Raw genomic sequence first — 18,649 nt, forward strand, 5'->3', positions numbered from 1 at the left:
TGTTACTTACTTTACCTCTAAGTTGTGTATATTTAAATGCTGGTTTTTAAATTAAAGAATTTAGTAATTATTTTGCAATAACTTCGAACATTTCAGCTTATACTTTCTGATTGTAAAAGAGGTGACTGGGAATCCTGAATTCCTTCCAATAAAATGGCACAGCTTCAGTCGGGTCTGCACTGTAGCCGGAAAACATGAGGTGACCAGAGCAGCAAAAGATGTGCAACTGAGTTCTGTGTTCTTCTCAGGAAGGCTCAGCCCCCAGGTCCTCACACTCTTGCATTTAAATTCAGTGTAATGGCATGGAAAGGATGGGGACACTCCATTGGTTGTGTTTTAAAAGCAACAAGTACCGGATTAGATGCCTGGCAAAATGCCTCCTTTCTACATCTGGCCTGACCCTAAGGAAAGACAGGGGCTGAGGCATCAGTAGGGTTCAGAATCTCTGAGGAGGGGTTCCTAGGACATTGCTTTGGGGTCTGGGCACGTCCCAGGCTAGGTGCACGCTTCTGGATTCAGTTCCTTGGAGCACAGGATCAGGCTCAGCTTGTGTGGTGCTTGTTCCACCACAGCAATATGTGGGTGCTCTAGGATTCCCCAAAAGTGCTGCAAGAGTGCTCATGGTAGCGTGGCTCCTGTCTCAGGAACAGGTACATGTTGCTCCAGTGAGAAGGTCTTAAATGCCACCTAGTGGGCTGCTTATCACATCCTCACAGCAGTGAACAGGGAAGTGGCAGTCAAGGCCTAGAGATGTGCAGGAAGCCAGGTAGTAGCCTGACATTTAGTAGATGATATATATGGAAAGGGGGTTTGAGATTCAGAAGCCCTTTGACATACCCTAAACTGGCTGAGAAGTGTTTCAGAAACCCTCTGCTCTTGAGCAGCTATACTACAACAGCTGCATGCCAAAAAAGGGACCAGCCAAAAATGAGGAAGAAATTTGAAAAGGAACCCTGAATTCTCATATGTATGTGACGTTATGATTGTGCCTGCACTTTTGACACTCCTTTAGTAATAATCCACCTGTGTGATTGCAGTGGGAAGCACATTGCTAAACTGAGGTGGGAGCTTGGAGGAGCAGGCAGTGCTGATTTTATTTCCTAGATATACAAAACCAGAGTATCAGGCAAAGTGGTTGGTGTCATGCTAATTTATACTGCCTGACCATATCTGTTTAAAATAATTGACAATATCAGTCAGTGGTGTGAATGGTGAAAAAAACATGAATTGGTTGAATGAGTGACTTAAGAAAACACATTCCATGATCCTAGGTAAAGCTCAAGGTGTGGGAACACATTCTGCTGTCACCACTCTTTTCACACAACCCTATCTCTGTGCATTACCAGGAACACAGCATAAAATGCAACTGAGTTACTTATTCAAGTTAGATGAGCAGCCACAACCCCAAGTGTGAACTCACATTTGACCATGATCATGTAGACGTCGATGGTACAGATGGGGGGCTGCGGCAAACGCTCGCCCTTCTCCAGGACAGAGGAGATCTCACTGGCAGGGATCCCTTCATACGGCTTGGACCCAAATGTCATCAGCTCCCAGACTGTCACACCTGCAGGGTGGGGAAGAGAAGATTGTGAAAGAGACTGCCAGGAGCTGGACTCCTGGCCTGGGTGTGGAGAGGTGGCAGAGAGCAGAGGGGGGTCCCCTGGAAGCACTGTTTTGCCAGAACCCCAATAAGAGAAAGCATTTTCTCCCATAATTTTATAGAGAGATTAATATAAAAGTTTGAAATAATCCTGCTTCCTTTCAAGGTTTTGCTTTTTTCCTTTATTTATTTATTTTTTTAAAATCTCACCTAATATATTATTGTTGAACATTCCACAAACTTCTTGGCCCCATAGAAAGGAAACACAGGTTACTGTCTCCCAACTCCAACACAGCAAGTGGTTTTAAAAATGGAAGTTCTCTTTTTGTTTGAAAACAATCTCTCGGGAGACGAGCAAAAGCAGTTTTTGAAAGACGTGTAAACCAGCTGCCTAAGCGTCATTTGCTGACATACCATGGACTCTTGTGATGTAGCTGTTGTGATTGTCTAGTAGCTCAGGATACAAAACAAGATTTTGGATGCCAAGATACATAAATGGATTAAGAAGAGCAGAGGCTGTACTGTTTCAGAAAGGACACAGGATCTGACCATCTGCATTAACTATTTTCCCACAATATTAGAGCCCATGGGGGGGAAATTTTGCAATAGGTTGCTTCGAAAAGTTTCCTTTCTGCTCCTTTCTTTCAAGCTGGATTTATGAACTATACCAAATACAAAATAAATTCTCTAAGGAGGTTATCACACTACTTCCCTTTTAGCATTGTCCCCTCAATACCAGGACAGCATAAGCATTTTAGGCCTCAGCAGAGTTACACTGCTTGACACCGACTTATACTGTGGCCAGTGATTTTAAGTCCTCCTAGTTATGCAGCTCTGTTGCCAGCTCCATTATATTTCACGTGAAGCTGCTGAAGAAAAGCTTTAACAGAACTTCAGCATACAGACCAGTCTCCTACCTGCAGCCCCTTTCAGGGGAGGGCTCATTACCCAAGGCATATTCTGTTAAACATCTTACACCTCACTCAGATGTAGTTTCATGGGGATTTTACTTTGTTGAATAGGTGATCTGGGCACTGTGTTTATATATTTGATCCCTTGTTCTTCTCACAATAGAAAGTAAAAAGGCCAGTATAGAATCACCAGCAAATCCTGAAATTTTCCAATCCATCTGCAATAATTGTAACTGCTTTTAAACTCACCATAACTCCAGACATCACTTTGATGAGTGTAAATCCGGTGTAAAATTGACTCCAATGCCATCCATTTAATAGGAACCTAGGAAAATTCACAAAGAATCCTTAAGAGGTTGACCCAAAATTTATGGGGATGTTCACCACCAGGTGGTGTGTAAATCAATAGTTTGGTTGCAGAAGGAAAAAAACAAAAACAGCCAACACAACTATGTGAATGGTAGAACAGGCAACTTTTGAGTCCTCCTTTATTATTTTCATATATTATGAAGAACCTGGAAGCGTGTGGAATACCAGGTATATCAGAAGTATCTCTTACTAAACAGTTTTACAATATTTTTAACAGTCAAATAATTACATTTTAGCCTTCTATCAGAACAGGACACAAATCCAGTCTTAGGCTACATGACTGATCTACACTCATATGGTTTCTATTTATGGCCTCTGCAATATTTGCAAGCAGCTTCTCTTTAATTTCTCAGCAGGACACATTCCCTCCATCAGCACGCAGTACAACACAAAGGCGTGTTGAACCAAGTCTGACAGGTCTTTCTTCTGCTATAAATATACAACATTCCCTTTCTCTTTATAAACTGCACAGTCTTATTGGTGTTGGCTACACTGATGAATTTTCCCAGACATTCTGGGTGGGAATTTCAAAAGCATTTGCTGCTCTGCTACCTCTGCAGTCCCACTGGCCTGATGCTCCTTTGGCTGATTTCAGAGGACTTCCACAGGCTTCAAAGGCAGCACGCTGAGATAGCAGCTGAGAGCTTTGGAAAACATACTCTCTTTTTCCCCCCTTTGTTTGAGGCTTGTGTGCAAGCACAAACACCAGCAAATGCGCAGCAGTTCGTTCTGCAGTGTGCTTTTACCTTGCCTCCCTCAGCATGATACTCCTTCTCGTCTGCACCGAGCAGCTTTGCCAGCCCAAAGTCCGTGATTTTCACATGTTGAGGAGTCTTAACGAGTACGTTCCTGGCAGCAAGGTCACGGTGCACCAGGCGCCGTTCCTCCAGATAGTTCATTCCCTGCAATGCAACACACTGCTGGTAAGGCCTCGTGCACTCGGAGCTGTGACACACAGGTCACCAAACCTCAGCTGCTTCGTGGTAACTGCTGACACCACCACCACTAACGTATGGTAAGTTATCCCACCTGCACTCTCCAATACATGATGTTTATTGCAGTGTGAGGATGAGTGCTGGCACTGTTACTATTACCCTCCAGGAACCTTCTTATGGGTCCAGGCACTGGTGGAGTGATGAATGAAAAAGAGGCAGTAATGGGTAGAGTAGATAGTAGCAGGGGATGTGGTTCCTTTGGGACTTAGCTCAAGAAATACAAAATTGGGATGGAACTTAAAGGGACAAAGTCTTCTTTTGGCTGCACTTGTGCAAACCCAGTGACTTCAGGAGAGCACAGTACAGAGTTTGACTATCCCCTGCCATTATGTACACACACCAACTCTACAGAGAGGATTTAGACAACCATTTGAAGTTGCTCATACCGTGTTTTATTACAGGCAATGTACTCTGCCTTCTCTCTGCTAACAATGAGGCAGACCACTGCAAAGGTAAAAATGGGGGAAAAGATTTAAAAATTCATTTTAAGTCTGATCTCAGAGTTGCATCCATTTTCCAGTCCTCTTTGAAAAAGGCACGTTCTTCCAGTTTCACTGCCTCCCATGATCAGGCTGGATTTGCCATAGCATACGTGCTTTTTTTGGTACAACGGCCTCTTGAGGAAGAATATAACTAATTGTGCTGGTTTGACTTCTAAAGCATAAATTTAACAGCTGTGTTTCTGACCACAGAGATTACTCCCCTTTCCCTCAACACCAGTCTCTTGGTATATGGAATCAAAAACTTCATGATTTCCAAGTTTCCTGCAATATCTTTTCCAAAACCCACTATTATTCCTAGTCCATACATTTCTGCTGGTTGTAGCTTCTGCACTTGTATTTTTATGATGAGAACTGCTAAAAGGTTACTTTTAACCTACAAAGTTAGCGCCAAAATGATCATGTTGATGTGATGGCAGAGGACTGGAGGGAATTATTGCCTTCCATCCTCCACCCGCTTCCTAAGCCCACTTCTAAGCTGGACCACCATGGAATCCTCCTTCCAAGTCCCTCAGCAGAACTTCACCCATGCACTGCTAATGTTGCCAAAATAAACCACCCAAACAAAATGGCGCAGTGCCACTACGAGCATGCACTGAATCACACAAACAGATCTTCAGCAAGCAGAGCTCTTGAAACAAAAACTTCTGAGCTGCTGACAGAAAACAGACTATCTTTAAAAAAAATAATAATTCCTTAATCTAGCCTCAGTAGGACAAAAAAATTTCCTGCTAAAATTGACTTGCTGCAGAGGCTAATAAGGCTCGGAGCTGCTGAAAGGCAGAATATCAGTGTCACTAAGCTGTTTAAGGCACTGATGGCTGAAGACTCATGCACGTGCATAACTGTACACTGAAGATGTTGAACTGCCCGTTTAAAAAGTTCAGCAGACCTTTAATTGTGTGCAGACCTAGAGTTTAATCCATTTTTCATCACTAAGCATGAGACCACTGTGTTCAAAGAGTTCCTTCACAGTGTTTCTGCACAGGGAGTATTTATGCTCTGTCATAACATCTTGCCTGAAACAGAGGACTCCATACCTCAGGAAAAGATAATGTTTGTAAAAGATGCAAAGAAAACTTATTTCAAAGCTGTGAAAACAGTAACAAAAATAAGCTTCCCAGGGAACTTGCCTCCTGCTGGTTAGTTACCAGACATGTATTTGTTTCAATTTTTTTTTTCCGCTCATAAGTAAATTTTTTTAAGAGTCAGAGAATGTTCAAAAATCTAGCATAACTTTATCAGAGTAGTTACACTAGACACATTGGTGGGAAAAAGCTGGACAAAAGATTTATGAGTGCTTTGAGGAAAACTTCAGTGTAGAGCAGCACAAAGGAATACGTTGAAGGTCAGGCATCACTGGCGAGGGTAGAAGTTGCTATGGGCAAATGTTGAACTGCCACGGAAAAAATCAAACGAAAGACAACAATTGTGAATGGCAACCTTTCGGGCAAGCAATGCCCCAAGGACCCATCTGGGGATACATTTTGCCACCTTAAAAATTAATAAGGAGAAGAAGGAGGAGGAGGGAAATACAGCCCCCAGGTCACCCTCCAAAGAGACTGAAGCCAGGACAGAGCAGTACTTGATTTTAAACAAGAAAGCAAAAGAGTCACAAAAAGAAAATGCAACTCACAACCCAGGTGGACACATAAATTAGATTTCACTTGTTGAGGAGCACAATATAGTAATAAAGTAATAAACAATAAAGTAAACATGCTGAGATGAAAAATGTGCTCTATAGGCTTTTGGTGGAGACATTTCTGAGGTCCTCAGCATGTTTCCTGAAAGCAAACCATGGCTGGGCAAGCCTGGGATGTATACAAGGCCTCAAGGGACCAATAAATTTTTAAGTGTGTGGTTATCCTGCAGGCCAGCGTTCCTGAAATAAACAGCATTAAAGCAACCATGCTGTGTAGACACTGCCATCTCATATGATGAATCTCCAACCAATTGCAGTTACTTTTTTGCTGGTCTTGCTTCATTTTTCCATGCTTGCAAATGGCTAGCCACCATCCAAACACAGCATATTGCTACTACAGGCTAAAGGCTGTACGCAGTTCCTTTGCTGCTCTTTGGCAAACAGTACCAGGTGTGATAATGAGTCTTTAATGGGAATTGCAGTTAGATTACAGACCCCAGCTCAGCACCCATGAATCACAGAATAGCTCTGGGGTGCCTGAATGCCTTTTGGTGAAAGACAGCCTGAGCAAAAATGGAGCTGGTATTCAGCAGTCAGCAGTTTTGATCCCTGGCCTCAGAGATTTCATCATGAAACTCTCCAAGGCACACAAGATGTATTCAACAGCACTGTCCTGTGACATAGCCCCAAGAAATCCACTGATGGAAGCAGCATTTTGCTATGGGAATTGACAAATTCTATTGCCTTCCCTGCTGCCTGTACTGCATTTAATTTGCATCACATTATCATTTCAATACCGGGTGTTTGGTTTGGACATAAATGTCTAGGTGATAATGTTACACTGCCTAGAAGCATTTTGAAGAATAAGTAAGGTTTGTGCATCAGCACGAAAATAGTATATTATCCAAGAAAAAGTAACCACTTTTTGCCATGTGTAAGATACCTAGGATCCAGGGGTGAAAGAGAAAGATTTGCAGAGACAGATAATTAAATAAACACATTACATGCTGTCGGATCTCTGAGTTTTAGCTGATCTGGAGCTCTGGTCTGTTTACCTTTGCAATCTGCACACACCAGTTGAGGAGGTACTGAGAGCCGATGTTGTCCTTGTGCTCTCGGATGTAATCCAGGAGGCAGCCGTAAGGCATCAGCTGTGTGATGAGCTGGACAGTTGAAGTGAGGCAGATTCCCAACAAGCGACACACATGAGGATTGTCAACACTAGCCATCACATAAGCTTCCTGAGAAGAAAGGCAAAAAAAAAGAAATGTGAAACACTCCCTTTGGCACGACATGAATATTTGGAGGCAGTTTGAAATAAGTGGTCATCCAGGAAGTTGCTAAAATACTGTATGCAAACTCTTGTGTCTCATATCACATACAAAATACATGTATTTCCTACTCCATGGACCAACTATTTTCCGTTCAATGGATGTCCAGATTTCGAACACCAAATCATCACTGAGATGCCACAGAAGAGCCAGTCTGTCACTACTGTACACCAAGCAAACATTGGACATAAAATCCTGGGAGAGTAAAACTTACAGACCCAGGAGGAATTAATAAATTGAACACTGACTGTAAGCTGATAGGATTTCATCATTTTAAGCACCTAATTGCAAGGGCAACACATTTTGTGAACATGTGTCATATGGCTTTTTCCCTCACAGACGTCTGAATGAAACTGATTGGAAATCAGTATTTTTGAGAATTACACTCCCCTGTCAAGGGTGGTACTAACCCAGAAAGTCAAAGTTGTCATCTAGATCGTGACTGACAGTCTCATTCTTTGAGAGACCATGTTCTTCTTGACCATGTTGTTCTTCAGTCCATATCAAACCAAATAGATTAATAATCAGTACACCAAGCTTTAGAAGCTTGAATGCTTGTCTTTAAGTAATGATGGTGAAAATACTGCCCTCGGTTGGAAAAGCTGTTTTAGACCCACATAGCAATGTAAATGATACTAGGAAGGTACATGAAATGTGGGAGCCCAAGCATTACCGACCCTTTGGTCATCTGGAATTTTGGGGTTCAGTTTCATAAATATGTGAAAAACTCTTTTTTCAAATGTTGGTAAACCATGTGTAGCTTTAGGTACTGATCTACAACACCCAAGATACCTCCTCCTCTTTTGTTCTTCTGTGGGGAGGGAAATACCCCTGGCTGGTTCAAATACATTATTTAACATGGCCAAGGGGCTAAAATTCCTGACCTCATCGTTTTTGTGTGCAAAAACTACTTATGGATTGAAATTTGAGATCTGTATTTATACTCAAATCCACTGTCAAGTGCCAGCTCAAAGAATGGTCTCCAGTTGGGGAAAAAAATTAGAGCTGCATTTGTTTGGTTTCTTTAACTAACTTTGTGTCTGATTTACAGTATTTCAAGTATTTACAGTGTCATTCAAGTATTTCAAGTATTTCAGTCTTACAGTATGCAATATTTAGATATTTTAAAAGTGATTTGATTGCAAAGCAACATAAGGGAAAATGAATGGGAATTTTTCCATACAGTGAGCCTGTCAGCATCTTGATTCAGCATCTAGAGTAACATCACCCCTTGGCAATTCAGGCCAGCAGTCCCCCAAAGCCTAAAATCATAGTGAAGATACAAATGGCACAAGGGAAAGAGCAAATCTGCTCTTTCTAAGAGCTTAAGAAAATAAATACCATATCACTTTACTCATCATCTAGTTAGCGTTCCACAGATGTTACATAGCTCCATAGCTGGTGAGAACTATTATTAAACAAAGTTATTAAGGCAGTGACGTTCAAGAAATAAGCAATCCTAATTATTAAGCAATACTTTCTGGGCCCTGTGCTGTTGCTTTATGTGCCAGCCTAAGCAAAACATGATGTAATGCAGCCTCTTTTGAGGTACTAGTTCTGCATTTGGTATCCTTGTTTTGGAGCCCTCAGGATGAGAATGGCCTCCAGGCAGACAGGTTAAATAGGATCTCCACCAGAACTAGTAAGAGCTCGACAACCTACTGCAAGATGTGAGCACACCACTGAAAAACAGCCCTCTGCCATGCATAGCACTGATCGTGTGGGCTAGCTCAAGGAAAGATAAAGCAGGAACACAATCTGCTATTCAGTTTCTATATATTTGTGGCATTGTTTTTTAGAGATTCTTGTAAATTTGTTATCCAGTACTCAGCCATAAGCAGAGACAAAAACAACTTCATTTCCCTATGCTTCCAAACGGAGCCATTGTAATGATGAAGGATGCCTTGCTTCCTGCTGGGATTCAGATCCGTTTTGTATTCATTTTGGCAGGGCAGGGTGCGGGGGGAAGACTGCGGAGCAGGAGCTGTTCTCACTGCCCATCTGCCGCGCAGCCCGCGCGGGGCTGACCCGGGGGCTGAGCCCTGGGACGCCGCAGGAGCGGGGTGGGCGTTTGGGCCACACAGCTTTCGGAGAGCGTCCAAGTGTTGACACCGCCTCTCCCATTTGGTACTGCAAAGGAAAATAGGCCACCGCCTCCTCCTTGCAGAAAGCAGAACAGAGGTATTGTGTGGTTGTGGGTCCTTCTAAGTAGCCCAAGACATTAAAGTGGGTCTTTGTTTCAACTGTTTATCTTGGAAATCTCTTCGGGTGCGCTCTGACCTGCTCCAAGTATGCTTGGTATTTAACAACAACCTTCTGAATTAACCCTACCCTAATAAAGTCAGCCAGAGCTTGCCTGGATTATAAGAGCTAAAGCTGCTGTGCTTGTTCTCTACCAAGTGTGATTCTGTAAGACAAATCACCTTTAATTAGACATTATTATCTTTGAGGTTCCAATGACCTTGTTAAATTGTTTAGCAAAAATATGTTTTGAGAAGTGCTTTTGGAGTCATCCCTGTGACTTCTTTCACTGCTTTTGTATTTTTTTAAATTTAGTTCTGAAATACTGAATTCCACCAACCAAATTATCTAAAAATTAACAGCATTGAAAAAGCAAGAGTTTTTTTGTTAAGCATCCTAATTCAAAGGAAAAGATAATGTGGGGATTTACTACAGAAATTTCTTTTAGAAGAGAAAGCACTTTGATACCACAGAAAAGCACACAGTCCCTGCATCTATTGCCCTGCCCAGCGATCTTGATCTGCTGAAGGATGGGTGAAGTAGTGTGGGCTTGTTGACTAGCCCTTCCTTCAGGATACATGCCTTCAGGAATTGAATGCAGTTAAGTCCAACGCATCCTTTGTGAACGCTGTGTTACACTCCTTATCACTGTGAAGAGCAAAATGTGGGGCAGAGCCCAGGGCAGGCAGCTGAGCAGCATCTCTGCCAGGCATTCTGCAGGGAATGCCAGTGAAGGGAGGGATCACAGGCAGGTGAGGGGCAGGAATGAGGGCCACATAGTTAGGGACTTGGGGAAGGCCTGAAATTTGTCTGAAGTCTAACTAAACTAAAACCAGAATGGATATTGCTTCCTGTATGGATTTAGAGCTGGACCACCTATTCTTCTGCACTGCTGCAATATGCCTATCAAATCATATGGTGCATAACACACAATCTGTTGAAGCAGAGTAATGTATTGGAATAACACTGTTTATTCAGGGTGACTTGAAAAATTCAGTGAGCTTTATTATCATCAGTAGCACAAGTGGTAGTTTGTTCACAGACATTTATCCTGAGACTTCCCACTGCAAGGATGGGCTTCTTGTTAAGATCTTCACCAGACCCAAACATCTGAGATGAACCTTCCTACCTGAGGTGTCATTTGCTGGCCAAAACTGGATTTTTTTAAAAAAAAAATCCTTCTAAATTCAGACCCTACCAAAATAAAAAAAAATCCACAATTTTTCCCATGGCTGAAGGACTTGTGTGCTTGATTAACAACATCATCAATTCCAGACAAACAGGTCTATTTGGGACATACCAGGGACAGGACAGAAAGACAGACAGACACACTCTTCTTGTTGCTTAAGACTGAGCCACAGCACGGGAAATCTTAAGTTACACTGAACTTCTGAGTGTTCCTTTCCCCACTCTCACTCACTCACTCACTCACTCACTCACTCACTCCTTTCCTTGTACAGAAATTTATACACCCTTGGCGCTGCATGTTCCATGGCTTTGGATCTAGTTAAGATTTTCATCAATTCCCAGTTCAGGAAACTTTGTATTTAGGACTCTGGCTCACTCGTTGTAAACTCATTTGTGACCTCCTAAATCAGTGTCCCATAGCCCTTTCTCCTGTTTTCTGAAGGGATGAGCTATATCCAATATAATAAAAAACCCAAGCTTTGTTCAGAAGGTGAGATAGTTTCTTGCATTCTATGGCAGAGAAATCAGACAGCTGGGATTTTAAAATTTTGTTTTGGATTTATAGCTAATTTAATCCTATTTAATCAAGCAACTATTTTATGACAATCTGCAGGATTCATAAATCATTATGTCTGTTATTTAGCATAGTTGTACCACCATAATGACAATGAATGCTACAGCTTAAAGCCTGACATATCAGAATAAAGAAAAAAGAATTAGTTGTAAATGTATGGTCCTGACCACTCCTTAGGTGCTACCCCACGAGTATAAAATTTGTACTTGGATTGGGTTCGTGAGAGACACAAAAAGCACTTCACAGACTGGGCTGCAAAGTGCAGAACTTCTGGATGAAGAATTGAGTTTAGGATGCAAAATATTTCTTCCCACACAAAATCCTGAAACCCTTCTAGTTGTTGGAGAGGAAAATCCACAGACCACTGACAACTTGAGAAAACAAACATTGAAACTCACATCAAGTATTTCCTTGTTGGCTTTTGGTGATGTAGCCTCTCTCAACTCTTTAATAGCAACAGGAATTTTAACCTTCTCTCCTTCTGGGATCCAAAGTCCCTACCAAAAGGAAGTACAAAGAGTTATTCAGTCTCATACCTAACAAGTTAATTCTCACAGTTACATATATATTTTACATCTTCTGAGTAGACTTAAATAGAGCAATGGAAAGAAATGACAGACAAGAAAAATACTGAAAAAATGTGTCTTGTGTGTATTACTAAATTCCTTCTCATGGTGTGGTACTTCTTTTTCAGTCACCTCTACTGTACATATTGAAAAAACATGTTCATTACATAAATAGCCCAAGAGATGCATGAAGAGCAACTTTTGTGGATGGAAATCTAACTAATTAGAGCATCACAGCAACTGTGCGTGCAAAACCTTGCCACTTCCAATTTATAAATCATGGGATGAAAATAATTAGCATTTTCTCATTGAAACCAGATGACACCTATGCTGTACAAATAATCCAGGCCTATATACATGCAGTGGCAGGGAAGTCTATGTCCCAGTGGCGCAGTGCTCTACGTCTGTAGTGTCAGGAGGCCATTTAGGTGGCAGTCAGCAGCGTGGCACTGTGAGGAAATGCTGCTGAAATCCCTAGCAGCACAGGTGCGCATCTTTTTGTGCTCTTGAAATTCCTAATCATAGCTGGAAGCCTGATTCAGAATACAGAGCTTTACAAAGAAATATAGGAACCTGAAGGTAATGGAAAAGCCTGAAACATATATCCTGAATAAAAGGAGGAGCACAGAAAAGTGGAACCTGATGAAGAAGCACAGAGGATAAACAAAAATGAAGAGAAAAATAACTTGTGCACCTACACAACTGGAGGTGTGCAGACACTTTCACACATCTGAATCAGTTCTAATGGAAGAACTACTGAAAATTACAAAAAGAAGATCCCAGATGACAGAAAAATGGCTTTGCACTGAGTTAAAAAAAGTGCATTTCTTTTTCTTCTTAATATTTACAAAGGGGTGTATTTTTCTGTGGTAGTTTTTAAGCCAAGATATTTATTCTCCAGGTTCAGCAGTATGGCTTTGGCAATGTTTTAAGTAAACCTTTTCCTGTTACCCAATTTCTAACAAAACTAATCATGATTGAGTAATCTCTCTACACTTCAACAGATATATACATGCTATAAAATCTACTTAAAAAAAAAAAAAATCTACACAATAATTGAAGCTCCCAGTTCTTGCTTTGTCTGGGCAGCTTCTGCAGAAGGGAGCAAGATGAAAAAGGAATAGAAACATGGTGATCTTACCTTATAAACAGTGCCAAAAGCTCCAGAGCCTAAAACTTTGACCTTTTTAAATTCTGTTTCCTTTAAAATTCTCAGATGAGCCTGGTTTGGTGCCTCCCCGCTGGGTGTCAGTGGTTCAACAAGCTGGTGCAGAGAGAAGATGATGTTAGAAGGTTACACAGTCTGGAAGGCTGAAAACTTTGTGGAAGCAAATAAATCCTTCCTTTAAAATAATGAACATTTGATTCCATGTGAAGTTTTTGGGAAGATAGCTCTGCTCTGACTTGCAGGAATAAAAATACCTACTCCAAAAGTCAAGCACAGAGTGGCAACAGCCATTTTGAAGGAGAATGAAGCCCTCTTCTCAAATGGAGGCTATGACTTCAAAGTCTTGAAACACATGGCACGAAAAATAATGTAATTACCACAGATGCTAAAGGAGATTATTTTTGTTTTGAGCTTGTGAATAAATTATTAAAATGTTTAAAATAATGGGCAAGAATCACCTGCAACCTTTCATGTCTGCTCTTGTTTAACTGGATAAAATTTCCATGGTACCAGTGGTTCCCCCACACCACATGGTGTACAAGCAGCAATTGAAACTCTGACACTGATTCTTTCCTCAAAAAAAATGATGTTGAATTGCCTATTGATTTTTTCAAAATTTTATCTCAGCTGTATTGCAAACAGTGGTAATGCCCTCCAAATATATTTAATGTTTTTATGATGCATAAGCTAGCTTTTTCCTTAGTGTTTTTCCTTTTGCTTTGAATAAAACCATATTTAGCTAGATTCAATTTGATTTTAGAGGACCAGCAGCCTCTCTGTTGTGATGAAATATCCGCACCTTGAGGAGTCCAGAGGGTGCAATATGAGCTGAGCACAAATTGAACTCTACTATCACAACGGCAGAATACAGCAGTATGTAAAACACAGTTTCATAGTGCAGTGAAAAACAAGACAGCTTGGATTTTTCTTTCTTTTTTTTAAGGATATTAGCAGCTGACTCTGCAAAGCTGGCAAGTACAGAAAGAAGCTGCAACTGGGACTTTAGCAGAACGTTAAAAACAACTGGCTAATTTACTAGAACCGGACTAGAAAGAGAAGGGGGCTAACCACAAAAGAGCAGCTACCACCTAGGATTAGGAATTTTGCTGTATATGAGGTATCCAGAGGGTGATGCTGTGCATGCACACAAAGCCATGCAAAAACCAAAAAGCAGTGCAGAAATCTTGTTCATGCCCAACAGAGTGAACCATTCACTTTGACGGCTTTGTGGATTTCTTGTGCTAGAAACAAACCAAAGACAAGCCACAAACACTTCAATTCCTTTCCCCCCCTCTCCTTTTTTTCCACAGGATCAGGTACACACCTGATGAAGGGGGTAAAATTTTCAAAAGCACCTCAAGGTGCCACAGGAGCCTCAAGGCTTGTCTGGAGGGACACACAATTTGAAGCTGAAGGTCTACACAGGAAGGTGATGTGGATCAGCAAACACAATGCACCTCAACCTGAAGGTGTAGTTTTTTTCTGATTAGACAATCTCAATGACTTTCCTTGTGACCGAGACATCAAAACCCTTTAAATATTTTGCAACTTATATTCAGAGGGATCAGATTTGAGATTGAGGAGGTGTTAGGTGCAATGCCACTCCTTCCTTGAGACGCGTGGTAGCCGCCACGTTTCCCATCCCAAGGGATTGCTGCGTTACAAGGCAGATGCAGGCTGCTTTAATCCTCTGGTACAAGGAGGAAGACAGCCAGTGCCCCAGATGTGGCAGGGGTGCTGGCAGTGCTCACCTCCCTCTCCTGCAGCAGCCGGCGCAGGGTCCGCTTTCTGACGATGTGGCGTCTCCGCAGGTACAGGCCGATGCCCAGGCCCACCACCACCAGGCACAGGAGACCTCCGACAACACCGGCTGCGATAGACGGGATCTTGGAGCTGCAACACAGGAGGGGATGCAGAAAGGGAAAAAAATTCTTAGAAGTTAAATTTTAAAGAAGCCCTACAGAGGTTGCAGGAAGCCTTATGTTTTGATTAAACTCTGGACACCTACATAAGGCTATTTGACATTTCAGATTTCTTGGGCGCCTGTATTTTTAAATTCCTCATCCAGTAATCTGTTCAAAGTGGTGCTTAATTTCCATCTGGGTTTAAATCACATGTCTTCATTCTTCCCTCAAACTCACAGTTGGAACTGATCCTCATAGCTTAAGAGGGGGGATTTCTGCTCCCTCTGACAAACCCACCAAGCACATGAGCATCAAATCCATGATGCCTCTGTGTGCCAGCCAGCTGTGGGCAGCCCTCGTGTGATCAGAGACAAGAAGCATGTGGAGAGAAGGATCTCAGAAAGACAGACACAGTTGTGGTACCAGCAGCGCAGCTGACATCCCCCCATTATTGGTGGGGGGCAAGGCATGCTGTAAGGGTTGCAGTGAACGTCAGATCATCTGTCTTCCTTACAAGGACAAGTGTCTGAAGCCAGGTATTGTGTACCATCCCCATTGTACACACAGATTTATGAGATCCTGGGTAAATTGCAAATTTAAGTTGAAAAGAAAAACCTGTTTTCCACGGTTGTTTTTTGGTCTGTAGAGATTCTTCCCAGCATTTTTCTAAGTTGCCCCAGGGATTACTATTAAATGCAGTCACTTTTTAACAGCACTTCTAGGCTGAATTTATCATGCCATAGCATGACTTTGTGGCCAGAAACTAAATCCCTCTCAGTCAGAGAAGACTGTTTGCTTGCTGCATGACCTCGAGCACATCATGAAGCCAAACAGTGTGATGTAAGATCCAGTCTGAGTGTGATGAATGAGCATCCATCTGGGCACACAGTATTTGGAGATTTAGAGATCACAGGGCTGGAAAAGACCCTCTGCATCTCTGAGTCTCCAGTAACACAGGCAACTATATCAGTCCTAAACATATCTCTCTCTGCCCTTAATCCTTTCTTTTTCCATCCCCTCCTTTTATTCTTCAGTAACAGATCCCTGGCCTCACCTTGACAAAAATTGTAGGCAGAACAAGATTTCGAAGTCTTGTGCCAGTAGCAATATTTCTCAGTTCTTTAAACCATTTTTGTATCTGTCACTTCCCTGTAAACAGCTGAAGACTTTAGTCCCAGCCTTGCAGTGTCCAGTGTGGAAATGTAAACACACACACACACACACATTCTTTCCAGCTCTGCCATTAATTGTAGCAGATGAAATACTCACCCATTTGGACAGCCTTCAAGACCTGGCCCTTTGCACCTGTAAAAACAAATGAACATTACAAACATAGTAGCTCTGGCCTACATACTTCTGTAATTCCAACTAAGAAGAGTGCTACTAGTTTTAAAGTTTGTGTTTCAGAGCAGACCAAGTGTTAACACAGGAATTTATAATAGTCATACACTTCATTGAATATCAGTCAACAACCTTGCTGCAAAATCTTTAACCAAGGGAAATAGCTACGCTGCATTCTTAGTTTAAAGAATGTTTTAAAACAATGTTTTAGCATGTGGTAGAAGTGGGGGAGGACACAGATACACAAAATTCATGGATTTCCTGTCTCAGTGCAGAGCCCAAGGCTGACTGTGGATGAGGACAGAAGTAGCCTCCTCCTACACGGACAGAAATGCATTTGGAAACATGTCACTGCAGACCCTTCTGCATAATCCTTGTTTCCTGATAAGGTAAAGATTTTAATTTCCAGACTTTCTATTGCAATGGAAAACTTGGGTAGCAGATACATGGACTTTCATCAAAAAATGGGATTTGACAGCACTCTCTCGGGCTACATGGCATGTGTCCATGGCATTTTTCCTTAAGAATCCAAAGTCTTATGTTACTGGTAATGTAAACAGGTACAATCATTATCCAGAGAGCCAGGAACTCTACTAGCAACTCATTCACCCTCCATTTGAGTTTAAAATGCTCAAAATTTTGGCAGTGCAGTGCAAAAAAAAAAAAGATAAAAAACACAGATGAAAACAGTGACTGTGTTCACTTGATGGTCTAATGAGTGTGAAAGGCCCAGTGCATTCCCCAGGTGCTGCTGGGCTATGAGATGTATGCTCTTCATGGGAATTGTGGTCGTTGTGGTGTCTGCTGAGGAAGGAGAGCATTACTGAGAGGGTGACATCACCTCTGGAAAACAGAGCACAGGAAAAAGTCCAGTTTGTGGTATCTGCTCCCTGTGCTGACTTAAAGAAAATGGATTATCCCAAAACAGCTCCAGAGGAGGTCAAGTAGGGGGTAAGGAGTGAGCCCATGCCAGGAAAACTGCTCTGGAATCCCTCTCACTGAGAGGAGGAAATATTTCAAAATGCCAGGTAGAATTGCAGATCTTCTCTCATAACTTAGTCTGGGTCTGGGGAAGGGAGAAGTGAAGCAACCGCTCATTTTATTGGGTTTTTGTTTGTTTGTTTGTTTGTTTTCATTACTCTGAGCTTCCCTTGTATATTTGCCTTGTTTCTGGGCCAACACAGTGCTCCAAGACCCAGCATCTGGAAGGTCTTGTAAGTTCACTGGGCTCCCATGCAGGAATGTGCATCCTGGTGTCCTGGACATGCTGGAAGTGCTGTGCATACCAATTCCCGGATTCCGGGTCCTCAGCCTCGTTAGCTTTCTTACCAGCATACAGCTTGCTTTGTTTCTTCAGTTGTGTAACTGAGCACAGAGAGGCTGCACGTGCAGAGAGCAGAGCCACCAGCTTGCTTATCATCATAGGAGGCAGATCTTGCCTTGGGCTTCTCTCTTCAGGTCTCAATGGAAAACTGATCTAGGACTCCAGACCTCATCCAGTCATAGTCTACCTCCCAGATGAGAATTTCTAATGCAACAAAGCATGTGCAGCTGCTCTTGATATGAATGTGAAATTAGAAAACCTCACCTAATTTCAGAATATGGCTACTGTCCCTCAAAGTGTCTCTTCCTCAAAATTCTGGTTTGCCATGCTACTTTAAGATGGCAAGTTCTCTATGTGCTTCCTAACAGCAAAAAAAACTGGCTGAGGTGATTGTAGCTGCAGTCTGAGGAATGACTGATCACTTCTCTTACACATTAAAGTAGAGGTGGGAGATCTGTAGACTTTTGTCAGTCCCCTTCCTTTCCCCAGACAAATCCATCAATATGAAGTCTCATAAGAAAAACTAAAAAGGTGTTTGGGAAAAAATAGAGATCAGCTTGTACTTTTCAAATCCCACTTGGTTTTCTTGATTAATTTCACAAGTCAGAGAAGTAACAAAGACCATAAGAATTATCCCTCCAGGACTATATATGACTATCTCTCTTAATGTGGAATTTTATGATGACACCCTACATAAGTAACCCAGATTTTATGGAATCTAAACAATCACGTTTTCCATTCCTAAGTAATTTTTCTTCTGCTTACAGAAACCAAAATGAGAAACGTGACCTTATGTTAAGAAGTAACTCAAGATCTTATGGATATATGAGAATATAAGAGAAGTTGCAGTCTTTGACATATATCTCTACTTATTGGAAAATTAGTTGTGTACAGCTCCTGAAAACTACTTCATCCTGAGCTACACATTTTATTCAGCTATGTAAATATTACTTGTCCCAGTGCAGACCCAGCTGTTTGTTTCCCAAATTCAT

The 18,649-nt window shown here is 41.8% G+C and overlaps 1 protein-coding gene across 3 annotated transcripts in view; it reads right to left on the reverse strand.

Moving 5' to 3' along the window:
* The window catches only part of EGFR (epidermal growth factor receptor), a 159,053-nt gene that overhangs the window by 10,505 nt on the left and 129,899 nt on the right, over positions 1–18,649 (reverse strand). For all 3 annotated transcript variants that reach the window (XM_088063010.1, XM_005519095.3, XM_088063017.1), the window contains exons 16-23: positions 16,262–16,297; positions 14,840–14,981; positions 13,062–13,184; positions 11,753–11,851; positions 7,076–7,261; positions 3,630–3,785; positions 2,764–2,839; positions 1,421–1,567 (exon numbers count right to left, since the gene is read on the reverse strand). In XM_088063010.1, coding sequence (XP_087919136.1) covers positions 1,421–1,567; positions 2,764–2,839; positions 3,630–3,785; positions 7,076–7,261; positions 11,753–11,851; positions 13,062–13,184; positions 14,840–14,981; positions 16,262–16,297 — 965 coding nt within the window. The remainder of the gene's footprint in view (positions 1–1,420; positions 1,568–2,763; positions 2,840–3,629; positions 3,786–7,075; positions 7,262–11,752; positions 11,852–13,061; positions 13,185–14,839; positions 14,982–16,261; positions 16,298–18,649) is intronic.

Source organism: Pseudopodoces humilis, chromosome 1 (assembly GCF_049639895.1).
Source record: "Pseudopodoces humilis isolate 2021_Gansu_Grassland_sample_001 chromosome 1, ASM4963989v1, whole genome shotgun sequence".
Classification (NCBI taxonomy): Eukaryota; Metazoa; Chordata; class Aves; order Passeriformes; family Paridae; genus Pseudopodoces; species Pseudopodoces humilis.